We start from the raw sequence: 25,506 nt of genomic DNA on the forward strand, positions 1-25,506 counted from the left end.
AAATCCTTTATCATATATGTTTTACAAATATTTGCTCCCAGTTTGTGCTTAATTCCTTCTGTTTTTTAAAATGATGTTTAAAGAGTAGCAGATTTTAATTTTGATGAAGTCTGATTCTATTTATATCCTCTTATGGTTCTCGATTTTGTGTATCATCTAGGAATTCTTTGCCTAATACAAAGTTACAAAAATTTTCTCCTATATTTTCTTATAGGGTTTTTCTAGTTATAGCTCTTACAATTTAGATATGATATACTTCTGTTAATTTTTATATATGGGGTGAAATAAAGTTTGAGACTATTTTTTAAGTCTGGATTACCAATTGTTTCCACCAGGGCTTCCCCAGTGGTTCAGACGGTAAAGTGTCTGCCTTCAATGCAGGAGATCTGGGTTCGATCCCTGGGTTGGGAGGATCCCCTGGAGAAGGAAATGGCAACCCACTCCAGTACTCTTGCCTGGAAAATTCCAAGAACGGAGGAGCCTGGTAGGCTACAGTCCTTGGGGACGCAAAGAGTTGGATACGACTGAGCGACTTCACTTCTGCACCAGTTATTTCAGCTCCATTTGCTGAATAGATTATCTTGTCTCCATTGCATTATACTGTTACCTTTGTCAAAAATCAATTGATCATATAAGCCTTGGTATTTATTTGACTCTCTATTTTATCCCGTTGTCCTATATGTCTTTGCTCTTATTTATTTACTGTGGGTCTTCAAATGAGGTAATGTGACTCTTCAAAACCTGTTCTTCTTTATAAAAACTGTTTTGGCTATTCTAGGTCCTTTGATTTTGTTATATAAATTTTAGTATCAGCCTGTTGTTGTTTAGTTGCTAAGTTGTGCCTGGCTCTTTGTGACCCCATGAATTGTAGCCCACCAGGCTCCTGTATTCAGGATTTGCCAGGCAAGGAATACTGGAGTGGGTTGCCATTTCCTTCTCTAGGGAATCTTCTTGACCCTGTGATTGAACCTTATTTTGGCAGGTGGGTTCTTTACCACTGAGCCTCCAGGGAAGCCCAGGAACAGTCTATACATTTATACAAAAAAACCTACTAGAATTTTTTTTTTTTTTTGAACTGTGTAAATTCTGTAGAGAAATCTGGGAAAAGCTGACATCATGATGTGTCTTCTTAGCTCCCTATTTATTTAGATCTTTTAAAATTTCTTTCAGTAACGTTTTACTGCTTTCAGTATATGTCTTGTACTTGTTTTGTTAAATTTATTCCTGTGTGTCATTTTAATAGCATTAAATTTTATTTTTATATTTCTAGTAGTTCATTGCTAGTATGTAGAATTACAATTGATTTTTGTATATTGATTTTGTATTGAGAGCTTGCAAACTCACTTATTAGTGTCCTTTTGTAATTTTTCTGGAAATTCTTTGGGGTTTTTATGCAAATGATCACATTCTGTGTAAATAATGATGATTTAATTTCTTCCTTTTCAGTCTGGATGCTCTTTAGTTTTTCTTGCTTTATTATACTTGCCAGAACTTTAAGACAATGTTAAATGGAAGAGTTGAGAGTGAACACCCTGCCTTATTTCCGCTGAGGCATCTCGGGGCTAATCACACCTAACCTCTGGAACTTCGAAACGGTCCTTCACACCCTTGCTGCAACTCAAGAAGTTCATTTTAAAATATTTTTTCCATTATGGTTTATCAAAGAATATTTAATATTGTTCCCTGTGCTATACAGTATGACCCTGTTGTTTATTGATTCTATGTAGAATGGTTTGCACCTACTAATTCCAAACTCCCATTCCATTCCTTCCCCATCCCATTCCCCCTGGAAACACAAGACTGTTCCCTATGTCTATGGTCTGTTGTGTAGATAAATTCATTTGTGTCATATTTTAGACTCCACATATAAACAATATTATATGTTATTTGTCTTTCTCTGACTTCACTTAGTATGACACTCTCTAATTCATCTACTGCAAATAACATTATTTCATTCTTTTTGTGGCTGAGTAGAATTTCACTGTGTATGTCTGTGTACACTGACCTCTGTAAATTATTTACTTATTTATTTATTTTCGGCTGTGCTGGGTCTTTGTTGCTCCCTGTACATGGAATTTCTCTAGTCGCAGTGAGTGGCGGTAATCTTCATTGAGGTGCACAGGCTTCTCATTGCCATGACTTCTCTTGTTGTGGAACATAGGCTCTAGGCACGCAGGCTCAGTATTTGTGGTGTACAGGCTTAGTTGCTCTGCAGCATATGGAATCTTCCCAAACCAGAGATCAAACCTATGTCCCCTGTATTGGCAAGTGGATTCTTAACCACTGAGAAAGTCCACCATATCTTTATCCATTCATCTGTTGATGGACATTAGGATACTTCTATATCTTGGGTGTAGGATACACTCATTGTTTAGTTCTTAATTTCAGCTATCAAGTTTTTCAGCTCTAGAGTTTTTTTGTTATCACTTTTCTACTAAAATACACCATTTTGTCAATTAACTCCATGAGCACTTTAATCATGGCTATTTAAATCCTCTGTCAGGTAACTCTAGCAGCTGAATACTCTGAGGAATTCTCTCTATGTCTCTTTTTCCTCTTGGTTTTGCATGAGAACTCACTTATATAAGTATTTCTTTTAATGACAGACATTGTAGATGAAAAAATATAGAAATCCTTTGAAAAGGGTTTTATTTTGCTTCTTAGGAATAAAAAACCTTGTTTAACTCATTCTTAGGGCAACACTTGGCTTAAAAATTTGGCACTGTCAGAAGCAGAATTCTCCATAGAGAAGGTAAATTCTAAAATTACTGTAACTTTATACCTAGCTTAACCCTCCCAACCTTCTGGTCATTGTTGTTTCTGCAGGAAACCAGACCCAGGTGCTGCCCCAGTGCAATGATTCCCAGTCAGAACAAGCAGGCTCTGCGGCCTCAGAGGAGAGCGCCCCCTACTGTTCAGGTGAGGGTCCCACAGGGCAGAAGACCCTTCTCATTCCTCAGGTCAACGCCCCATTGTCCCATTTCTCTCTCCTCAGACAGCAGACAGCTCCGCCTGGTGGACGGGGGCGGTCCCTGCGCCGGGAGAGTGGAGATCCTTGACCAGGGCTCCTGGGGCACCATCTGTGATGACAGCTGGGACCTGGAGGATGCCCGCGTGGTGTGCAGGCAGCTGGGCTGTGGAGAAGCCCTCAGTGCCATGGGGTCTGCTCACTTTGGGGCAGGATCAGGGCCCATCTGGCTGGACGACCTGAACTGCACAGGAAATGAATCCCAAGTGTGGCGGTGCCCTTCCCGGGGCTGGGGACAGCACGACTGCAGACACAAGGAGGACGCGGGGGTCATCTGCTCAGGTCTGTGCTGCATGCTGTCCACAGGCTCGGGCAGGGGTGGGGGCCTGGAGAACGGGAGTCTGAGCCCTGAGGGAGAGATGCTGAAACAACAAGAGAAGGAAGCTTCCTCCCATGGAGCTTCACTTTTCAGCAGACGAGAAGACGAGGTGCTTTCACTTCCTCCTGCAGCAGCTGAGGTTCTGGTCCTTTCTTCTCAGCAGTGTTTCCTGGTAGAGTCGTTTGTTACAGTTTTCACGTGAAAGCAGGGCTCACTCTTCAGTTACATGCCATACAAAGATCTTAAACTAATGGTACTAGTTTCCGTTTGCTTCTGTAACAATTTATCACATAATTGATGGTTTAAAACAGCATATATTTATTGCTTTACATTTCTGTAGCTTCAGCACCTTAGATGTCCAGCAGGGATATCACTGGGCCAAAGCCAAGGTATCAGCAGGGCCACATCACTTCTGAAGCTCTGGGGAAGAACCTGTTTCTTGTCTTTTCAAACTTCTAGAAACCACCTGCATTCATTGGCTCATTGCTCCCTTTATACATCATTGGACCAACAATGCTCATGTTTCTAACCATTATCTGTAGTCATATCTCCTTCTAGTCAGAGACAGGAAAAGTATTCTACTTTTAAGGATAGTGGGTCTAAGGATGTAATGAGACTGAACTTCCTTTGTAGTTTTCCACATGCTTCTGAATCTACAATAACACAATAAGTGTTATTATTGTGTTAATCCAGAATATTCCAGCTTAATCTCCCTGTCCAAAAGTCCTTATGCTAATCATGTCTTTGAAGTGAGTTTTGCCAGTAAAGAAACATATTCACAGGTTCCAGGGATTGGAATGTGACATTTGTGGGTTCATTGTTCTGCTTACTTGTCCACTACCCACATCCCTTTCACATACTCTTTAGAGATTTTGTCAGGAAGCAAGATTCAGCTTCCCTACCCTGCAGGTGCCCAGGTTGCTCTTTCTCTCTCTGTTCATATCTACTGCATTGTTGTAGTAGAAATAGAAAGACAGACATTAATGGACAAATTTGGGTAAAAAGGAGACAGATGTCAATCTTGTCACCTAGTGAGAATCTCCTCAGCTGGGTCAGAGATGTATGTGCACAATTTCTGGGAGAGAGGAAAACCCAGAGCACTGGGTGGAGTGCTCACTGTGTGTCCTGTTTCCTCCCTTTCAATCTCAGAGTTCCTGGCCCTCAGGATGGTGAGCGAGGACCAGGAGTGTGCTGGGTGGCTGGAAGTTTTCTACAACGGGACCTGGGGTAGTGTCTGCCGCAGCCCCATGGAAGACATCACTGTGTCCGTGATCTGCAGACAGCTTGGCTGTGGGGACAGTGGAAACCTCAACACTCTTGTTGCTCTTAGAGAAGGTCCTAGACCCCGGTGGGTAGATTTAATCCAGTGCCGGAGAACTGATACCTCTCTCTGGGAGTGTCCTTCTGACCCTTGGAATTACAACTCATGCTCTCCAAAGGAGGAAGCCTATATCTCATGTGCAGGTGATTTACTGTTGTCTTTTTTTATGTGTCTGTCCTAACCCTGAACTATGTTGTTAGTGAGATTTTTAATTTTTAAACATAATTGATAGGCATAAGTCGAGTCTACAAAGTGAAGTTTGTGTCATGTGTGCAGTCACTTGATTGTGTCCAACTCTTTGTGACCCCATGGACTGGAATCTGCCAGGCTCCTCTGTCCACTGGATTCTTCAGGCAAGAACACTGTAGTGGGTTGCCATTTCATTCTCCAGAGGATCTTTCTGACTCAGGGATCAAAACTGCATCTCCTGTCACTCCTGCACTGCAGGCAGATTCTTTATCTCTGAGCCAGTGGGAAAGTTATTTTAATCCACATGTTCCAACCTTGCTTTTTTAAAAATTTTAATTGAGATATAATTCACATTAGTTTTTTTAAAAATTATTTATTTATTTATCTCAATAATATTTTATTTTATTTTTTATCCATTTTATTTTTTATTATTTTTAATGTAAAGTAAAAAAATAAATAAAAATTTATTTTTAAGGATAATTGCTTTACAATGTTGTGTTGGTTTCTACCATACATCAACATGGATCAGCCATTGGTATACATATGTCTGCTCCCTCTTGAACCTCCCTCCCACTTCCCACCCTATCCCACCCCTCTAGGTTTTAAGTGTACAACATGCTTATATATTTGTATGTTTAGGAAATGATCACTGCAATAGGCCTAGTATATCCATCACCACGTATAGCTACATTTTTTCTTGTGATGATAACTTTAAGATATATTTTCTTACCAATTTTCAAAGCTATAATACAGCATTAACTGTGGTCACCATGCTATATATCATATCCCCTTGATACATTTAGTTAATAACTGAAAGTTTTATCATTTGACTACCTTGACCCATTTCACCCACAAGACCCACATACATTTGGCAACCCCCAAACTGTTATCTGCATCTCTGAATTTATTATTGTTATTTTTAAAGAATCCACATATGGTATTTGAGATCATATGATATTTGTCTATCTCTGTCTAACTTATTTCACTTAGCATGTTGCCCTCAAGTTCCACTCACGTTATTGCAAATGGCAAGATTTTCTTCTCTTCTATGACTGGATATATATGTATGTATGTTGTTGTTGTTTAGTCGCTCAGTTGTGTCTGACTCTTTTAGTGACCCCATGGATTGTAGCCCACCAGGCTTCTCTGTCCATGGGATTTCAAAGGCAAGAAATACTGGAGTGGGTTGCCATTTCCTTCTCCAGGGGATCTTCCCTAACCCAGGGATTGAACCTGTGTCTCCTGCACTGGCAGGCAAATTCTTTACAACTGTGCCATCAGGAAAGACACATGTGTATGTATATATAATCATATTTTCTTTACTCATTCACTCAGCAGTGAAGGCTTAGGTTGCTTGGCCACTGTAATAATGCTGCAATGACACATATTTTTTCAAGTTGGTGTTTTCATTTTCTTCAGGTAAATTCTCAGAGTGAAATTCCTCAACCATATGGCAGTTTTATTTTTAATTTTTGAGGAACTTCAATACTGTTTTCCATAGTGGCTGCACCCATTTACATTCTCAACAGTGCACATTCTCTTTTCTCCACACCCTCACCAAATCTTATTTTTTATCTTTTTGATAGTAGCTATTTTAGCAAATGTAAAGTTGATGTTTCATTGTGGTTTTTATTTGTATCTCCCTGATGATTAGTAATGTTGAGCACCTTTTCATGCAACTAGTGGTATTTCTTCTCCAAGAAACATCTGTTAGAATCCTCTGCCTATTTTAAATTCAGATTTTTTTTTGACTATTGAGTTGTACAAGTTGTTTATGTATGTATTAACCCCTTATCAGAAGTGTAATTTTAAAATATGTTCTCTAATTCCACAAGTTACATTTTCTTTCTGTTGATAGTTTCTTTTGCTGTGTGGAAGATTTCTAGTTTCATGTAGTCCCACTTGGTTATTTTTTTCCCTTGTTGCCTTTGTTTTGGTGTCAACTCCAAAATATAGACACCAAGATTGATGCCAAGGAGTTTCTTCCTATTTTTTTTTTCTTCTAGGAGTTTTATGACTTCAGGTTTTATGATCAAGTTTTTAATCCATTTTGAGTTAACTTTTGTGTATGGTCTAGTTTTATTCTTTTGTATGTAGCTCTCCAGTTTTCCCAACACTATTTATTGAAGAGACTGTACTCTCTGCATTGTATATTCTTGACTCCTTTATCAAAAATTAATTGACCATATCTGTTTGGGTTTATTTGGGCTCTCTATTTTGTCCCATTAACCACAGTGTTCATTTTTATGCCAATTATACAAATGCCATACTGTTCTGATTCCTATAGCTTTGTAAAATACTTTGAAATCAGGAAACTTGACACCTCTGCTTTTCTCTTCTTTCTCAAGTTTTCTTTGGCTATTCAAGGTTTTCTGTGATTCCCTACAAATTTTAGAATTGTTTATTCCATATCTGTGAAGATTCGTTTGGAATTTTGATAAAGATTGATGTGAATCTATAGATTGCTTTGGCTAGTTTGAACATTTTAACAATATTAATTCTTCTAATCCATGAACATATCCTTTCCATTTATTTGTGACTTCTTCAATATCTTATAGTTTTCAGTGTACAGTGCTTTCACCTCCATGGTTAAATTTATTCCTAGATATTTTATTCTTTTTGATGAAATTATAACCAAATTTTAAAAAAATTCTTTTTCTGGCAGTTTGTTGTTAGTGTATAGAAATGTAATTCATTTTTGTACGTAGCTTTTGCATACTGCTACTTCACTGAGTTTATTAGTTCTCACAGGTTTTATTTATTTATTTATTTATTTATTTATTTATTTATTTATTTATTTTTGGTAAAGGCTTTAGGGTTTTCTGGTGGCTTGGTCAGTAGAGAATCTGCCTGCAATGCAGGAGACATGGGTTCTATCCCTGGGTCAGAAAGATCCCTTGGAGAAAGAAATAGAAACCCACTCCAGTATTCTTGCCTGGGAAATCCCATGGACAGAGGAGCCTGGTGGGCTATCTTCCATGGGGTCACAAGAATGGGACATGACTTTGTGACTAAACCACCACCATCATATATAGTATCATGTTATCTGCAAATGGTGTCAATTTTGCCTCTTCCTTTTAGGTTTGGAGACCCTTATTTTCCTTCTCTTGCCTGATTGCTCTGGCTAGGACAGCCAAAACCATGTTGAATAAAAGAAGCAAGAGTAGGCATCCTTGTCTTGTTTTTATCTTAGAGGAAAATCTTTTAGCTTTCTATAGTTGAATATGATGTTAGCTGTGGGTGTGTCATATGGCTTTTATTATATTCTCGTATGATTACTCTATACCTAATTTGTAAAGATTTTTTAATCATAAATGGATGTTGAATTTTTTTCATTTTTTTCCTGCATCTATTGAGAGGATATATAGTTTTTATCCTTCATTTTGTTAATTTGTTGTGTCACATTCATTAATTTGCAGATGTTTAGTCATCTTTGGAACAAATCTCACTTCATTACAGTGTATGATTCTCTTTCCCATTTTTATTAGAGGATAATTGCTTTACACTGTTGTTATCTCTATTGCACATCAATGTGAATCAGTCATAATTATATATATACATGCACATACATAAACCCCCTCCATTTTGAGCCTCCCCCTCTCATTTTACCCCTCCAGGTCAACACAGAATGTTAGGCTGGGGCTCCCTGTGTTATCCATTTATATTCCTGTGTTACATATGTGTGTACATATATATATATGTATCATATATATATATATACACATATCCCCGCTAGTTATCTGTTTTACACATGATAGTGTATATATGTCAATACCACTTTCTCAATTTGTCCTACCTTCTCCTTCCCCCACTGTGTCCACCAGTGTGTTCTCTACATCTGTGTCTCCATTTCTTCTCTGTAAATAGGCTCATCAGTACTGTTTTTCTAGTTTCTATGTATATTCATTAATATACAATATTTTTCTTTTTATGACTTACATCACTCTGTGTAACAGGCTTTAGGTTTATCCACCACACTACAATTGACTCGAATTCATTCCTTTTTATGGCTTCCACTGTATAAATGTACCGTGTCTTTATCCATTCATCTGTTGATGAACATCTAGGTTGCTTCCGTGTCCTGGCTATTGTAAAGAGTGCTGCAATGAACATTAGGGTGCATGTATCTTTTTGAATTATAATTTTCTCAGGGTGTATGCCCAGTAATGGGATTGCTGGGTCCTATGATAGTTTTATTCTTAATTGGTAAGTAATCTCCATACTGTTCTCCTTAGTGGCTGAATCAACTTACCTTCCGACCAACAAAGAAGTAGAGTTCCCTTTTTTCCCATATCCTTTCAAGAATTTATTGTTTTTTTTTTTCTTTTTTACGATGGCCATTCTGATTGCTTGAAAAGATACTCATCATAATTTTGACTTGCATTCTCTGATACTGTGTGATATTGAGCATCTTTTCATGTGTTTATTGGCCATTTGTATGTCTCCTTTGAAGAAATGTCTGTTTAGATTTTCTTCTCATTTTTTGATTGGGCTATTATTATTTTCTGTTATTGAGCTGTATAAGCTGCTTATTTCTTTTGGAAATTGATCCATTGTTAGTTGCTTCATTTGCAATTATTTTCTCCCATTCTGAGGATTGTCTTTTAATCTTATTTATAGTTTCATGTGTGTGCAAAAGCTTTTGTTTAATTAGGTTCCATTTGTGTATTTTTGTTTTTATTCCCATTACTCTAGGAGATGGGTCAAAGAGGATATTGCTGTGACTTATGTCAATGAGTGTATACAATGTATGATTCTTTTAATGCATAGTGTTTTCTAGTGTTTCTAGTGTTTTCCAGTACATAGGTGTTTGTGTCTGTATTCATGAGGGATAATAGTCTAATTTTCTTTAATTGTAGTGTCCCTGCCTGTTTTGGTATCAGAGTAATGCTGGCTTCATAAAAAAGAGTTTAGAAGTGTTCGCTTTCCTCTGTTTTGGAATCATTTGAAAAGGCTTCACCACCTAATATTATCGCACTGGGGTTTAGGATTTCAGTGTATTAAAATAAATACCTGTTGGTGGGTTGACATATATTCAGACCATTGAACCTTATTTCCTTCAATATTTCTCCTCTCTGTCTCTTTCTGTTTCTCTCTCACACATACATACAGACTATTCGGGTACACCTTGAAATATGCTGGAAGTGGCTTGAAATATACAGCTAAGTATGGTATTCAGTTCAGTTTAGTCACTCAGTCATGTCCGACTCTTTGCGACCCCATGAATTGCAGCACTCCAGGCCTCCCTGTCCATCACCAGCTCCTGGAGTTCACCCAAACTCATGTGCATCGAGTCGGTGATGCCATCCAGCCATCTCATCCTCTCTCGTCCCCTTCTCCTCCTGCCCCCAATCCCTCCCAGCATCAGAGTCTTTTCCAATAAGTCAACTCTTTGCATGAGGTGGCCAAAATACTGGAGTTTCAGCTTTAGCATCATTCCTTCCAAAGAACACCCAGGACTGATTTCCTTTAGAATGGACTGGTTGGATCTCTTTGCAGTCCAAGGGACTCTCAAGAGTCTTCTCCAACACCACAGTTCAAAAGCATCAATTCTTTGGTGCTTGGCTTTCTTCACAGTCCAACTCACATCCATACATGACCACTGGAAAAACCATAGCCTTGACTGGATGGACCTTTGTTGGCAAAGTAATGTCTCTGCTTTTGAATATACTATCTAGGTTGGTCATAACTTTCCTTCCAAGGAGTAAGCGTCTTTTAATTAAATGGCTGCAGTCACCATCTGCAGTGATTTTGGAGCCCCACAAAATAAAGTCTAACACTATTTCCACTGTTTCCCCATCTATTTCCCATGAAGTGATGGGACCAGGTGCCATGATCTTTGTTTTCTGAATGTTGAGCTTTAAGCCAACCTTTTCACTCTCCTCTTTCACTTTCATCAACAGGCTTTTTAGTTCCTCGTTGCTTTCTGCCATAAGGGTGGTGTCATCTGCATATCTAAGGTTAGTGATACTTCTCCTGGCAATCTTGATTCCACCTTGTGCTTCTTCCAGCCCAGCATTTCTTATGATGTACTCTGCATAGAAGTTAAATAAGCAGGATGACAATATACAGCCTTGATGTACTCCTTTTCCTATTTGGAACCAGTCTGTTGGTCCATGTCCAGTTCTAACTGTTGCTTCCTGACCTGCATACAGATTTCTCAAGAGGCAGGTCAGGTGGTCTGGTATTCCCATCTCTTTCAGAATTTTCCACAGTTTATTGTGATCTACACAGTCAAAGGCTTTGGCATAGTCAATAAAGCCGAAATAGATGTTTTTCTGAAACTCTCTTGCTTTTTTGATGTTGGCAATTTGATCTCTGGTTCCTCTGCCTTTTCTAAAACTAGCTTGAACATCTGAAAGTTTGTGGTTCACGTATTGCTGAAGCCTGGCTTGGAGAATTTTGAGCGTTACTTTACTAGCATGTGAGATGAGTGCAATTGTGCAGTAGTTTGAGCATTCTTTGGCATTACCTTTCTTTGGGATTGGAATGAAAACTGACCTTTTCCAGTCCTGTGGCCACTGCTGAGTTTTCCAGATTGCTGGCATTTTCAGTGCAGCAATTACACAGTATCATCTTCCAGGATTTGAAACAGCTCAACTGGAATTCCAAAAGCACAGGCTCATTCTCTCTATCTTGCCTTTCTTCATCTCTGTCTTTTCCATTTGAAGTCACAGGGGTATTAAACTATTAGACCTTATATTGATGTTTTTCCTACATTAAAGCGCCATGAATTGAGAACTGGTGAATTCTCTGACTTAAAAGCGAGGAACTGCTACACAGAGGTTCTGCTGTTATTTTCCGAGTGGTTCTCTGCACAGGATGAGTGAAGTGAGTGAGTGAAGTTGCTTAGTCCTGTCCGACTTTTTGTGACCCCATGTACTGTAGCCTACCAGGCTCCTCTGTCCATTGGATTTTTCAGGACAATAGTGCTGGAGTGGATTGCCATTTCCTTCTCCAGGGGATCTTCCCAACCCAGGGATCAAACCCGGGTCTCCTACTTTGTAGACAGACTCTTTACAGTCTGAGCCACCAGAGAAGTCCATTTTTCAATCTTTTGTTTATTATTTCTGTGTCCTTTCAATATAAAATTTTCTCAATTTATTTATTTGAGTATATACAGACATTTCTGTCTTCAGTTCAGTTCAGTTACTCAATCATGTCTGACTCTTCACGACCCCATGTACTGCAGCACACCAGACTTCCCTGTCCATCACCAACTCCCAGAGCTTGCTCAAACTCATGTCCTTTGAGTCAGTGATGTCATCCAACCATCTCATCCTCTGTTGTCCCCTTCTCTTCTTGCCTTCAATCTTGCCCAGCAACAGGGACTTTTCCAATGAGTCAATTATTTGTATCATGTGGCCAAAGTATTGGAGCTTCAGCTTAAGCATCAGTCCTTCCAATGAATATTCAGGACTGATTTCCTTTAGGATGGACTGGTTGGATCTCCTTGCAGTCCAAGGGACTCTCACGAGTCTTCTCCAACCCCACAGTTCAAAAGCATCAATTTTTTGGCATTCAGCTTTCTTTATAGTCCAACTCTCACATCCATACATGACTACTGGAGAAACCATAGCTTTGACTAGATGGACTGTTGTTGGTAAAGTAATGTCTCTGCTTTTTAATATGCTGTCTAGGTTGGTCATAGCCTTTCTTCCAAGGAGCAAGGTTCTTTTACTTTCATGGTTGCAGTCACCATCAGCAGTGATTTTGGATCCCAAGAATATAAAGCCTCTCACACTGTTCTCATTGTTTCCCCATCTATTTGCCATGAAGCGATGGGACAAGATGCCATTATCTTAGTTTTTTGAATGTGGAGTTTTAAGCCAACATTTTCACTCTCCTCTTTCACTTTAATCACGAGGCTCTTTAGTTCTTCACTTTTTGCCATAAGGGTGGTGTCATCTGCATATCTGAGATTACTAGCTTGTTATTCTAGCTTGTGCTTCTTGCAGCCTGGCATTTCGCATGATATACTCTGCATAAAAGCTACATAAGCAGAGTGACAGTGTGCAGCCTTGACATACTCCTTTCCCAATTTGGAACCAGTCTGTTGTTCCATGTCTGGTTCTAACTGTTGCTTCTTGACCTTCATTTCTGTCTTACTTGATGGCTATGTGTACCTTTTCCAAATTCTACTTGTTCTATTATATATATTCCCTTTTTAAAGAGTTTCTCTTACTACAGCAACTTTCACTTGCCCACATGTCAAACTGAATGATAATAAGAGTAGCTCAAAATATGTTTAATAATTTCCATTAAAATTTTTATAGGTATAATTTTGAATATAAATTAATTCTATGTTTATGGATTGATTGATTATTTTTAATATACAGTATTTATTATCACAAACTCTTACCATAGCAAATAATTTATATTTGCTTTACTCTTTTACTGTTTAGCATCAATTTTTCATTTATTTATTTATTGTTTAGCATCAATTTAAAAGATTTATATTTCACTGGATTTTCCATTTATTAATTCTTTCAATTAATATTTATCAAGCCCTTATCACGGTATTTAGAGAAGGCTTCCATACATATTTATTGAATGAGTATATACAGCATGCCAGGCACTGACATTGAAACACAACATGAATAATATTTGCAAGGACTATCCTCTAGTGGAACTTTCATTCAGAGGTGAGTGTATGTTTTTAGACCTCTATTATTTATATTTCTTGTAGATGTGGAGAGTGATATATAAGTGAACAGTTAAAGTAATTTCAGCTGGTGATCAGATGCAGTGAATGAGTCCATTAGGTTATGAATCCTGTGTTTTCATGTGACATTTCGACTTAGCCAAGGACCTTCAGTTCAGTTCAGTTCAGTCATTCAGTTGCTCAGTCGTGTCCAACTCTTTGCAACCCCATGAATCGCAGCACGCCAGGCCTCCCTGTCCATCACCATCTCCCAGAGTTCACTCAGATTCACGTCCATCGAGTCAATGATGCCATCCAGCCATCTCATCCTCTGTCATACTCTTCTCCTCCTGCCCCCAATCCCTCCCAGCATCAGAGTCTTTTCCAATGAGTCAACTCTTTGCATGAGGTGGCCAAAGTACTGGAGTTTCAGCTTTAGCATCGTTCCTTCCAAAGAAATCCCAGGGTTGATCTCCTTCACAATGGACTGGTTGGATCTCCTTGCAGTCCAAGGGACTCACAAGAGTCTTCTCCAACACCACAGTTCAAAAGTATCAATTCTTTGGTGCTCAGCTTTCTTCACAGTCCAACTCTCACATCCATACATGACTACTGGAAAAACCATACATAATCTTATTTGGGGACAAGACCTCCCCGACCTGTCCGTGAACTAGGGCTTCCCATTGTTGCTTCTGCAGGAAGAAGACCCAAGAGCTGTCCAACTGCTGCCCCCTGCACAGGTATGTCAGCCCTGCCCCCTCCCTATGGCTCCCAGGGGCTCCTTCCTCCCACCAGGGGCAGTCACAGGTGGGGCTGCTGCCTTTTCAGACAGGGAGAAGCTCCGACTCAGGGGAGGAGACAGCGAGTGCTCAGGGCGGGTGGAGGTCTGGCACAGCAGCTCCTGGGGCACCGTGTGTGATGACTCCTGGAGCCTGGCAGAGGCTGAGGTGGTGTGTCAGCAGCTGGGCTGTGGCCAGGCCCTGGAAGCCGTGCGGGCCGCAGGGTTTGGCCCTGGAAGTGGGAGCATCTGGCTGGACGAGGTGCGGTGCAAGGGCCAGGAATCCTCCCTGTGGGACTGTGCTGCGGAGCCGTGGGGGCAGAGCGACTGCAAGCACGAGGAGGATGCTGGTGTGAGGTGCTCTGGTGAGTGAGGGACTCAGGTTCCTTCCTGGTGAGTGGAGGACCAGGTTTGGAATGAAGGAGGTGCAAGTTTTAATCCAGAAGCACTTCCTGGAATAGTCTTATTTCCTGGGATCTGGGAGAGATCAACATGCCCGTGATGACAGGCATAACCTGATGGCTTTTTCAGACTAACTCAGTACAATAATCCATTCTTTTTTCCTTTTCTCCAGGTGAAAGAACAACAGTTCCCCCAACCCACAGAAGTAAGTAGCTCTGCTCTGAGCTGTGTGACAGAGAAGACCCCCACATGTTCAGGGACCTGCGCTGTGGAATCTAAGTATTTCTGGCAATATTATCCACATCAGTACAGAAAAGCCTAATGGTCAGGTGTTTTAATTCTACTTAATAATGGCAGCTGCAATACTCTGGAGCCTTACCAACTTTCATTTCATAAACATTCCTCACAACTAGATTCAGAAGACAGTTGACCCAGGTCAGGTCAGGATCTGGGTCAAGTACGTCTTGGAGTTCAGGCAAATCTAGTGTATCTGAATGGTGACTTCATGGTCTTGAAGACTCAAAAGTGGACATGGCCCTGTTCTCTCCTCAGGAACCACTCCAAGCTCAGCTCCCAAACCTGGCACCATCTCCCTTCCTTGGATCTTCTGTATCATTCTGGGGATCCTTCTTTTCCTGGTCCTCATGATGGGGATTCAGCTACACAGATGGAGAGCAGAGCATCAAGGTAGACTTTAGGGATGCTAAATAATCTGAAAAGTAGCCAAAAGGGTATTGAGGCTCTATTGATATCAAGAAAAATGCACAAGTATGTATCTCCATCTTTTTTATCTGGCAAAAGATCCCACCTTCTCTATAGTAGACATCAAGATTTGAAAGAATTAAATCTTTTGTCCTGTACTGAATATAGAATCTCTCAAGAATTATGACTTTCTATGTGAAGAGTGTCAGTGGATACACTGAGTGTGGAATCAAGGTCAGGCTCAGGAAACCTAGTTCTGTCCCATAAGGCTGAGAAAGGGGTCTTAGCAGACCAGAAGAGTTTCCCAAGGGTGAATATTGGAGAGCATTGAAGGCTTTGTCTGTTGGTAAAGGGAATATTTCCAGGATCAATCTCTAAATTTATACCACTTTCCCAGCTTTATCTGCTTTTGAAGATGCTGTTGATGAAGTTGTGTACCAGGAGATTGATGATCTCATGAAACTGGGGAAAGACAGCTCAGGTATGTTCCATGCCCTCCTCTCTGTTCACGGGCTGGCTGTGCATTATCTTTAGCAGAGACCTAACCTCACTAACCCAACTTCACAAGGAGCCTCAAGCCTTCTTTCTACAAATCTGAAGCCTCAGTATTTCTTCTAAACTATGACAGTGGGCCTCCTACCAGGGGAAAGATTTCCCTTTATGATGATTTTCTCCCTACCAGATAACCTGTCTGATGACTCAGCGACTAAGCTGCCATATTACACAGAGGGCCATGGAGAGGATGGAGACCCTGACTCTGTCCCAGGTAGCAGGTCTTTCCTTGAATGGTGGGGATGCAGAGGAGGAATCTTGTCTGAGGATCTCCTCCTGTGATTAAGATTGGAAGGACCTTTTTCTCTACTTCACAACAATTTTCCCCTCTCTTGGCCACTCTGTGAACTTCATAAATGGAAATATCAGACCCAGTTCTCTGTATCCACAGCCACTTTTACTTAGCTATAGATTGAGTATGTAGCTAATAGTACATTAATCCAATTGGCATCCTCTAGGAGGAAATGGCAACCCACTCCAGTATTCTTGCCTGAGAATCCCAGGGACAGAGGAGCCTAGTGGGCTGCCCTCTATGGGGTCACAGAGAGTCAGACACAACTGAAGAGACTTAGCAGCAGTAGCAGCAGCAGGCCTATATCTTGGAGAAGGCAATGGCACCCCACTCCAGTAGTCTTGCCTGGAAAATCCCATGGATGGAGGAGCCTGGTAGGCTGCAGTCCATGGGGTCGTGAAGAGTAGGATACGACTGAGCAACTTCACTTTGACTTTTCACTTTCATGCATTGGAGAAGGAAATGGCAGCCCACTCCAGTACTCTTGCCTAGAGAATCCCAGGGACGGGGGAACCTGGTGGGCTACTGTCTATGGGGTCACACAGAGTCAGACATGACTGAAGCGATGCAGCAGCAGCAGCAGCAGCAGCAGCAGCATGTATCTAATGTACTATTAAAGGTTTTCAGTTCAGTTCAGACGCTCAGTCATGCCCAACTGTTTACGACCCCATGGACCGCAGCATGCTAAGCCTCCCTGTCCATCACCAACTCCCAGAGTCTACCCAAACTCATGTCCATTGAGTCAGTGATGCCATTCAGCCATCTCATCCTCTGTCATCCCCTTCTCTTCCTGCCCTCAATCTTTCCCAGCATCAGGGTCTTTTCAAATGAGTCAGCTCTTCACATCAGTTGGCCAAAGTACTGGAGTTTGAGCTTCAACATCAGTCCTTCCAATGAACACTTAGGACTGATCTTCTTTATGATGCACTATTGGACCTCCTTGCAGTCCAAGGGACTCTCAAGAATCTTCTCCAACACCACAGTTCAAAAGTGTTAATTCTTCTGCACTCAACTTTCTTTATAGTCCAACTCTCACATCCATACAGGACTACTGGAAAAACCATAACTTTGACTAGATGTACCTTTGTTGGCAAAGTAATGTCTTTGTTTTTTAATATGCTATCTAGGTTGGTCATAGCTTTTCTTCCAATGAGTAAGCATCTTTTAATTTCATGGCTGCAGTCACCATCTGCAGTGATTTTGGAGTCCCCCCAAATAAAGTCTGTCGCTCTTTCCACTGTTTCCCCGTCCATTTGTCATGAAGTGATGGGGCCAGATGCCATGATCTTAGTTTTCTGAATGCTGAACTTTAAGCCAACTTTTTCACTCTCCTCTTTCACTTTCATCAAGGGCTCTAAAGAGCCTTCTTCACTTTCTGCCATAAGCTTGGTGTTATTTGCATATCTGAGATTATTGATATTTCTCCCAGCAATCTTGATTCCAGCTTGTGCTTCATCCAGCCCAGTATTTCTCATGATGTACTCTGCATATAAGTTAAATAAGTAGGGTGACAGTATATAGCATTTTTTTTTGTAATAAAACTGCTTTATTTTTTTTTAATTTTTATTTTTACTTTATTTTACTTTACAATACTGTATTGGTTTTGCCATACATTGACATGAATCCACCAAGGGTGTACATGCGTTCCCAAACATGAACCCCCCTCCCACCTCCTTCCCCACAACATCTCTCTGGGTCATCCCCATGCACCAGCCCCAAGCATGCTGTATCCTGCATCGGACATAGACTGGTGATTCGATTCTTACATGCTAGTATACATGTTTCAATGCCATTCTCCCAAATCATCCCACCCTCTCCCTCTCCCTCTGAGTCCAAAAGTCCGCTATACACATCTGTGTCTTTTTTGCTGTCTTGCATACAGGGTCATCATTGCCATCTTTCTAAATTCCATATATATGTGTTAGTATACTGTATTGGTGTTTTTCTTTCTGGCTTACTTCACTCTGTATAATCAGCTCCAGTTTCATCCATCTCATCAGAACTGATTCAAATGTATTCTTTTTAACAGCTTTTGACATACTCCTTTCCCAATTTGGAACCAGTCTGTTGTTCCATGTCCAGTTCTAACTGTTGCTCCTGACCTGCATACAGATTTCTCAAGAGGCAGGTCAGATGGTCTGGTATTTTAAAACCATGTGGTGGGTTTTTTTTTTTTTGTTTTTTGTTTTTTGTTTTTTTTTGGTAAAAGAAAAGATAGCATCTGAAACTGATCAACTCAAAATTCTGTGGCTAAAGAGAATACTGGGAACTATGGTTGGATCCAGAGCTAGTATGATATTTTAATCATTTTATGGAGTTTTGTATATGAGTGAAAGTTGCTCAGTGATGTCCACCTCTTTGCGACCCCATGGACTATACAGTCCATGGAATTCTCCAGGCCAGAATACTGGAGTGGGTAGCCTTTCTCTTCTGCAGCAGATCTTCCCAACTCAGGAATTGGACCCAGGTTTCTGACATTTCAGGCAGATTATTTGCCAGCTGAGCCACAAGGGAAGCCCAAGAATACTGGAGTGGGTAGCCTATCCCTTCTCCAGTGGATCTTGCCATCCCAGGGTCGAACCGGGATTTCCTGCATTGCAGGTGGATTCTTTACCCACTGAGCTATGAGGGAAGCAATTTTGTGTATATTGAGACAAAAATATTGATATTGATAAGCCCTGTAATATATGGATTGATTGATGCTGGTACTTATCAACTACCAGAAGCTCTTATTTACAAAGAACTGGAGAAAGGAGGATCCCTCCCTGAATCTTCTCCAGATAGTAAAGATGGACAACCTTTGGAGGTGGGATCCTAAGGTCAACCAAGGTATATAAGGGACTGAAACCCAGGCATCCTGTGGACTGCGATGTTGGGATATCTTGTCTCTGAGTAATAGATGTCCAGGCTTCCCTCTCCTGCTAGTTCCGTGTTTCCCAGAGCTTCATAGAGCACATGGACTCCTGGGTTCTCTTGGTCCAGATTCATGCTCCTGAGCCACTGATATGTACATAGTATGTATACAACTCTGTACCACATCTTGAGAATAGTACCCGGAACTCATAGCACAATAGCTTTTGTTGATGCTTTATATGAGAGACCATGTTAGAAAATTATGATTGACCCTGATATATTGAAATATTCAGAAGATTTAAATGATTTCTGAGCACACTGAGATCAGATATATGCCTTTGACAGAACCCTGGAATATGGAGTCTATATTTATCAGTTATTTGAATCTCTGCATTAGAAGGGACTTGGTGAATCATTTAGTCCAACCCATACTTTGCGATTCCACCTATGTCCTTGTCTGTTTTCAGAACCTCCAGGAGAGAATATCAATACCACAGGAAATGGCTATGATGATGTTGATGAGTTACCTGTTCCTGTAAATCCTTTCTTCCCTGGGACAAATGAGAATAACTTTTCCTCAAAGGACAGAAGTAGCGCCAGGTATTCTCAGACAGGTGAGTTGACAGCTCAGAAGCCTGACTTCATCATCATGGAGAATATGAGTTTTGACTCACCAACAGTCAGTTTTTCTTTACTGTCAGAGTTAGGGTAGCCTTGTATACCTAGATGGGTTTCCCAGGTGGCACTAGTGGTAAAGAATTCATCTGCCAATGCAGGAGATGAAAGAGATGAGGGTTTGATCTCTGGAACATGAAGAAGCCCTGGAGAAGGAAATTTCAACCCAGTCCAGAATTTTTGCCTGAAAAGTCCCATGGACAGAGAGCCCTGGCAGGCTACAGTCCAGGAAGTCACAAATATTCAGAGGTGACTAAGCAGGCATGTACCACATCTAGATATTATCTACTCTTCCTTATCCCTGGAATATTGTAGCTACTTCATCTCTTCTGAGAGGAGAACACATTGTGTTCTGTGGTCCATGTACAAAGAACATCATCAATTGGATGTGGACACATTTGGATGAGTTACAGAGGCTTTGTTCCTGTTTTCATATGTTAAACTATATGTTTTGACAATAAATTTGGGGTTCCTTCAAATTGTCAGAACTAATCTGAATTTTTAAAACAGAGATGTAAATTTAATTTATGAGCTATAAAATTTGTTTTGAGAGAACTATATAACCAAATGTTTAAAGTTCATTGCTCTCTATTAATGTAGAATCTGCAATGTCCTTAATTAGAGAATCATGAAATATCACTAGAAAGGAAACAAGAGAAAAATTTTTCCTTAGTGTTTCAATTGCCAGATGAAGACCCTTATTCTGTAGGACTAAAACTTCTGCTTATATGTGGGGATGTGGTTCCTGGGAAGCAAGAGGTTGTGGAATTTGATTGAGTTTCCCCCTTCGGCATCTGTCAGAGGACCCAGAGTGTTCTAATGAGCTTGTAGTTCAAGCTTGATCTGTTATTGAGGTGCTGAGAAGAGGGCACCTGAAATGCTCTAAAGAAGTCCTCTCCTGTCTCCACTTCTTGAGAAATCAGACCTGCTGGGTGTGGAAGAGGTATGTGCATCTCTTTTCCACTTTTTGCCACTATTGGTCTGTCTCCTTTCCAACTGCCAAGGTCCAGACAAGACTTTGCATGGAGTAGCTGACTCAGTATGAAGTAGCTCCATCTAGACTTTTAGACAATGCTGGGTGCTCCCCCCCCCCCTCAGATATTTTGTGGCCATTTTGTACTATCCTTTCATCAGAGGTTATGTCCTGACATTTTGTCACTACTAAAACCAGGTTCTCCTTACTGTTTCAGGCATCTCTCTGAAGTCTCTGAGAGAAACTGTCAACTCTGGCGCCACTATTGGTTCATCTCCTTTCCAGCCGCTGAGGTCCAGACAAGATGTTACATGGAGTAGCTGAGCCAGTATGAAGTAGCTCCATCTGACCTTTTAGACAGTGCTGGGTGCCCCCAACACCAGATATTTTGTAGCCACTTTGTACTAGTCTCCTTTTACCAGAGATTATGTCCTGTCTTTTTGTCACCACCAAAACCAGGTTCTCCTTATTGTTTCAGACATCTCTCTGAAGTCTCAGAGAAAGTGTCAACTCTGGTGTGGAGGAGAAAGAATCCTCATTGGACCTGAAACAAGAAGAGCCTGGATTTGATGATGTTGAGCTTAACACCATGTAGCACCATTTTTGAACCAAGAAATTCTTGAAAGATATCTCTGAAATATTTGTTTCTCAAATAAATGAGAATCCTGTTTTTTAAATAACCTCAGTTTTCACATGGAACTGTGGTTAAAGGAAATTATTCATAATAAAAAAGTTAGGTATACTCACAACCACTGACCTTGGAAAATTCAAGTCTTCAAATATACTCCACTCCATAAGTGAAATCTCAGTTGCAAGTCAGAGTTATTACCTCCCCAAAGAGTACATGCTTAACTTCCTTTGGGAACTGAGCAAGTCATGCTTTCTTAAATAGCATAAAAGTCTGAAATCTGGCCATGAACTAAGTGTTTACACTTAGATAAACTCACAAGCATATAACTGAATATTCCAAAATATCCTACATGCCATTTACTAAAACCTAGAAGTGAGGCTCACAGTGAATGGGGTTGATAAGGTGGGAAGGAAATGGTTGAAGCTCTTCTGATTTTGCTCAAATTTGTATGGAATATTAAACACAAAAATTTACTACTGCAAACAGTATCTTTTACTCTAACAGTCTTATCTCTTTTCTAGTTATTACATAACATCCTAAATCTCCCCCTTTGCCACCAGATTGCACATTCTATTTTATATAAATCCTGTTGTTCTCTATCCTTTTCCACTAGTACCTGTTTTCCATTCCATTTTCTGGCTGTTTTTATGTTCTAACCTTCCTTTTTTTTTTTTTTTTGGCTCTAACCTTCCTATATGTGAATTTTTTTAAAGTGGCTGTATTAGCTTTAAGGGTTTCCCAAGTGGAGCCCCCCAAAATAAAGTCTGACATTGTTTCCACTGTTTCCCCATGTATTTCCCATGAAGTGATGGGACCAGATGCCATGATATTGGGTTTCTGAATGTTGAGTTTTAAGCCAACTTTTTCACTTTCCAATTTCACTTTCATCAAGAAGCTTTTTAGTTCCTCTTTACTTTCTGCCATAAGGGTGGTGTCATCTGCATATCTGAGGTGATTGATATTTCTCCTGGCAATCTTGATTCCAGCTTGTGCTTCATCCAGCCCAGCGTTTCTGAATGTTGAGCTTCAACTTTTTCACTCTCCTCTTTCACTTTCATCAAGAGGCTCTTTAGTCCTTCACTTTCTGCAATAAGGGTGGTATCGTCTGCATATCTGAGGTTATTTATATTTCTCCCGACAATCTTGATTCCAGCTTGTGCTTCATCTAGCCCAGCATTTCTCATGATGTACTCTGCATAGAAGTTAAATAAGCAGAGTGACAATATACAGCCTTGACGTTTTCCTTTTCCTATTTGGAAAAGTCTGTTGTTCCATGTCCAGTACTAACTGTTGCTTCCTGACCTGCATACAGGTTTCTCAAGAGGCAGGTTAGGTGGTCTGGTATTCCCATCTCTTGAAGAATGTTCCACAGTTTATTGTGGTCCACACAGTCAAAGGCTTTGGCATAGTCAATAAAGCAGAAATAGATATTTTTCTGGAACTCTCTTGCTTTTTGCATGATCCAGTGGATGTTGGCAGTTTGATCTCTGGTTCCTCTGCCTTTTCTAAATACAGCTTGAACATCTGGAAGCTCACAGGTCATGTATTGCTGAAGCCTGCCTTGGAGAATTTTGAGCATTACTTTACTAGCGTATGAGATGAGTGCAATTGTGTGGTCATTTAAGCATTCTTTGGCATTGCCTTTCTTTGGGATTGGAATGAAAACTGACCTTTTCCAGTCCTGTGGCCACTGCTGAGTTTTCCAAACTTGCTGGCATATTGAGTGTAGCACTTTCACAGCATCATCTTTCAGGATTTGAAAGAGCTCAACTGGAATTCCATCACCTCCACTAGCTTTGTTCGTAGTGGTGCTTTCTAAGGCCCACTTGACTTCACATTCCAGGATGTCTGGCTCTAGGGGAGTGATCATACCATCGTGATTATCTTGGTCATGAAGATCTTCTTTGTATGGTTCTTCTGTGTATTCTTGCCACCTCTTCTTAATATCTTCTGCTGCTGTTAGGTCCATACCATTTCTGTCCTTTATCGAGCCCATCTTTGCATGAAATGTTCCCTTGGTGTCTCTACTTTTCTTGAAGAGATCTCTAGTCTTTCCCATTCTGTTGTTTTCCTCTATTTCTTTGCATTGATCTCTGAAGAAGGCTTTCTTATCTCTCCTTGGTATTCTTTGGAACTCTGCATTCAGATGCTTATAGCTTTCCTTTTCTCCTTTGCTTATCACTTCTCTTCTTTTCACAGCTATTTGTAAGGCCTCCCGGGACAGCCATTTTGCTTCTTTTGCATTTCTTTTCCATGGGGATGGTCTTGATCCTTGTCTCCTGTACCATGTCATGAACCTCAGTCCATAGTTCATCAGGCACTCTATCAGATCTAGTCCCTTAAATCTATTTCTCACTTCCAGTGTATAATCATAAGGGATTTGATTTAGGTCATACCTGAATGGTCGAATGGTTTTCCCTACTTTCTTCAATTTAAGTCTGAATTTGGCAATAAGGAGTTCATGATCAGAGCCACAGTCAGTACCTGGTCTTGTTTTTGTTAACTGTATAGAGCTTCTCCATCTTTGGCTGCATAGAATATAATCAATCTGAGTTCGGTGTTTATCATCTGGTGATGTCCATGTGTAGAGTCTTCTCTTGTGTTGTTGCAAGAGGGTGTTTGCTATGACCAGTGCATTTTCTTGGCAAAACTCTATTAGTCTTTGCCCTGCTTCATTATGCATTCCAAGGCCAAATTTGCCTGTTACTCCAAGTGTTCCTTGACTTCCTACTTTTGCATTCCAGTCCCCTATAATGAAAAGGACATCTTTTTTGGCTGTTAGTTCTAAAAGGTCTTGTAGGTCTTCATAGAACCGTTCAACTTCAGCTTCTTCAGCGTTACTGGTTGGGGCATAGACTTGGATTACCGTGATATTGAATGGTTTGCCTTGGAGATGAACAGAGATCATTCTGTCATTTTTGAGATTGCATCCAAGTACTGTATTTCAGACTCTTTTGTTGACCGTGATGGCTACTCCATTTCTTCTGAGGGATTCCTGCCCACAGTAGTAGATATAATGGTCATCTGAGTTAAATTCACCCATTCCAGTCCATTTTAGTTCGCCAATTCCTACAATGTCGATGTTCATTCTTGCCATCTCTTGTTTGACCATTTCCAATTTGCCTTGATTCATGGACCTGACATTCCAGGTTCCTATGCAATATTGCTCTTTACAGCATCAGACCTTGCTTCTATCACCAGTCCCATCCACTGCTGGGTATTGTTTTTGCTTTGGCTCTATCCCTTCATTCTTTCTGGAGTTATTTCTCTACTGATCTCCAGTAGCGTATTGGGCACCTACTGACCTGGGGAGTTCCTCTTTCAGTATCCTATAATTTTGCCTTTTCATACTGTTCACTGGGTTCTCAAGGCAAGAATACTGAAGTGGTTTGCCATTCCCTTCTTCAGTGGACCACATTCTGTCAGACCTCTCCACCATGGCCCACCTGTCTTGGGTGGCCCCATGGGCATGGCTTAGTTTCATTGAGTTAGACAAGGCTGCGGTCCTAGTGTGATTAGATTGACTAGTTTTCTGTGATTATGGTTTTACTGTGTCTACCCTCTAATGCCTTCTTGCAACACCTACCGTCTAACTTGGGTTTCTGTTACCTTCGACGTGGGGTATCACTTCACGGCTGCTGCAGCAAAACGCAGCCGCTACTGCTTACCTTGGACGAGGGGTATCTCCTCACCGCCACCCTTCCTAACCTTGAGCGTGGAATAGCTCCTCTAGGCCCTCCTGCTCCCGCACAGCCACTGCTCCTTGGATATGGGGTTGCTCCTCCCGGCCGCCGCATTTGGCCTCAGGCATAGGGTAGCTCCTCTCGGCTGCTCCTGCGCTATTGCAGCCTGGCACTCTCGGCCGCTGCCCCGACCTCGGACGTGGGGTAGCTCCTCTCGGCTGCACTATGTGCGCCTTTCACTGCTGCCCGCACTAGTGGTCATGTATGGATGTGAGGGTTGGACTGTCAAGAAAGCTGAGCGCCAAAGAATTGATGCTTTTAAACTGTGGTGTTGGAGAAGACTCTTGAGAGTCCCTTGGACTACAAGGAGATCCAACCAGTCCATTCTGAAGGAGGTCAGCCCTGGGATTTCTTTGGAAGGAATGATGCTAAAGCTGAAACTCCAGTACTTTGGCCACCTCATG

At 40.9% G+C, this 25,506-nt stretch overlaps 1 protein-coding gene across 1 annotated transcript in view; it reads left to right on the forward strand.

Annotated features, from left to right (window-relative positions):
• LOC138078778 (deleted in malignant brain tumors 1 protein-like) overlaps positions 1-25,506 on the forward strand; it is a 373,461-nt gene that overhangs the window by 300,505 nt on the left and 47,450 nt on the right. Inside the window, 4 exon segments of the mRNA XM_068971523.1 lie at positions 2,827-2,919; positions 2,996-3,310; positions 4,497-4,811; positions 14,330-14,644. Of these exon segments, the coding sequence (XP_068827624.1) occupies positions 2,827-2,919; positions 2,996-3,310; positions 4,497-4,811; positions 14,330-14,644 (1,038 nt within the window).

The sequence above is a fragment of the Capricornis sumatraensis genome, chromosome 4 (genome assembly GCF_032405125.1).
Source record: "Capricornis sumatraensis isolate serow.1 chromosome 4, serow.2, whole genome shotgun sequence".
NCBI classification, from domain to species: Eukaryota; Metazoa; Chordata; class Mammalia; order Artiodactyla; family Bovidae; genus Capricornis; species Capricornis sumatraensis.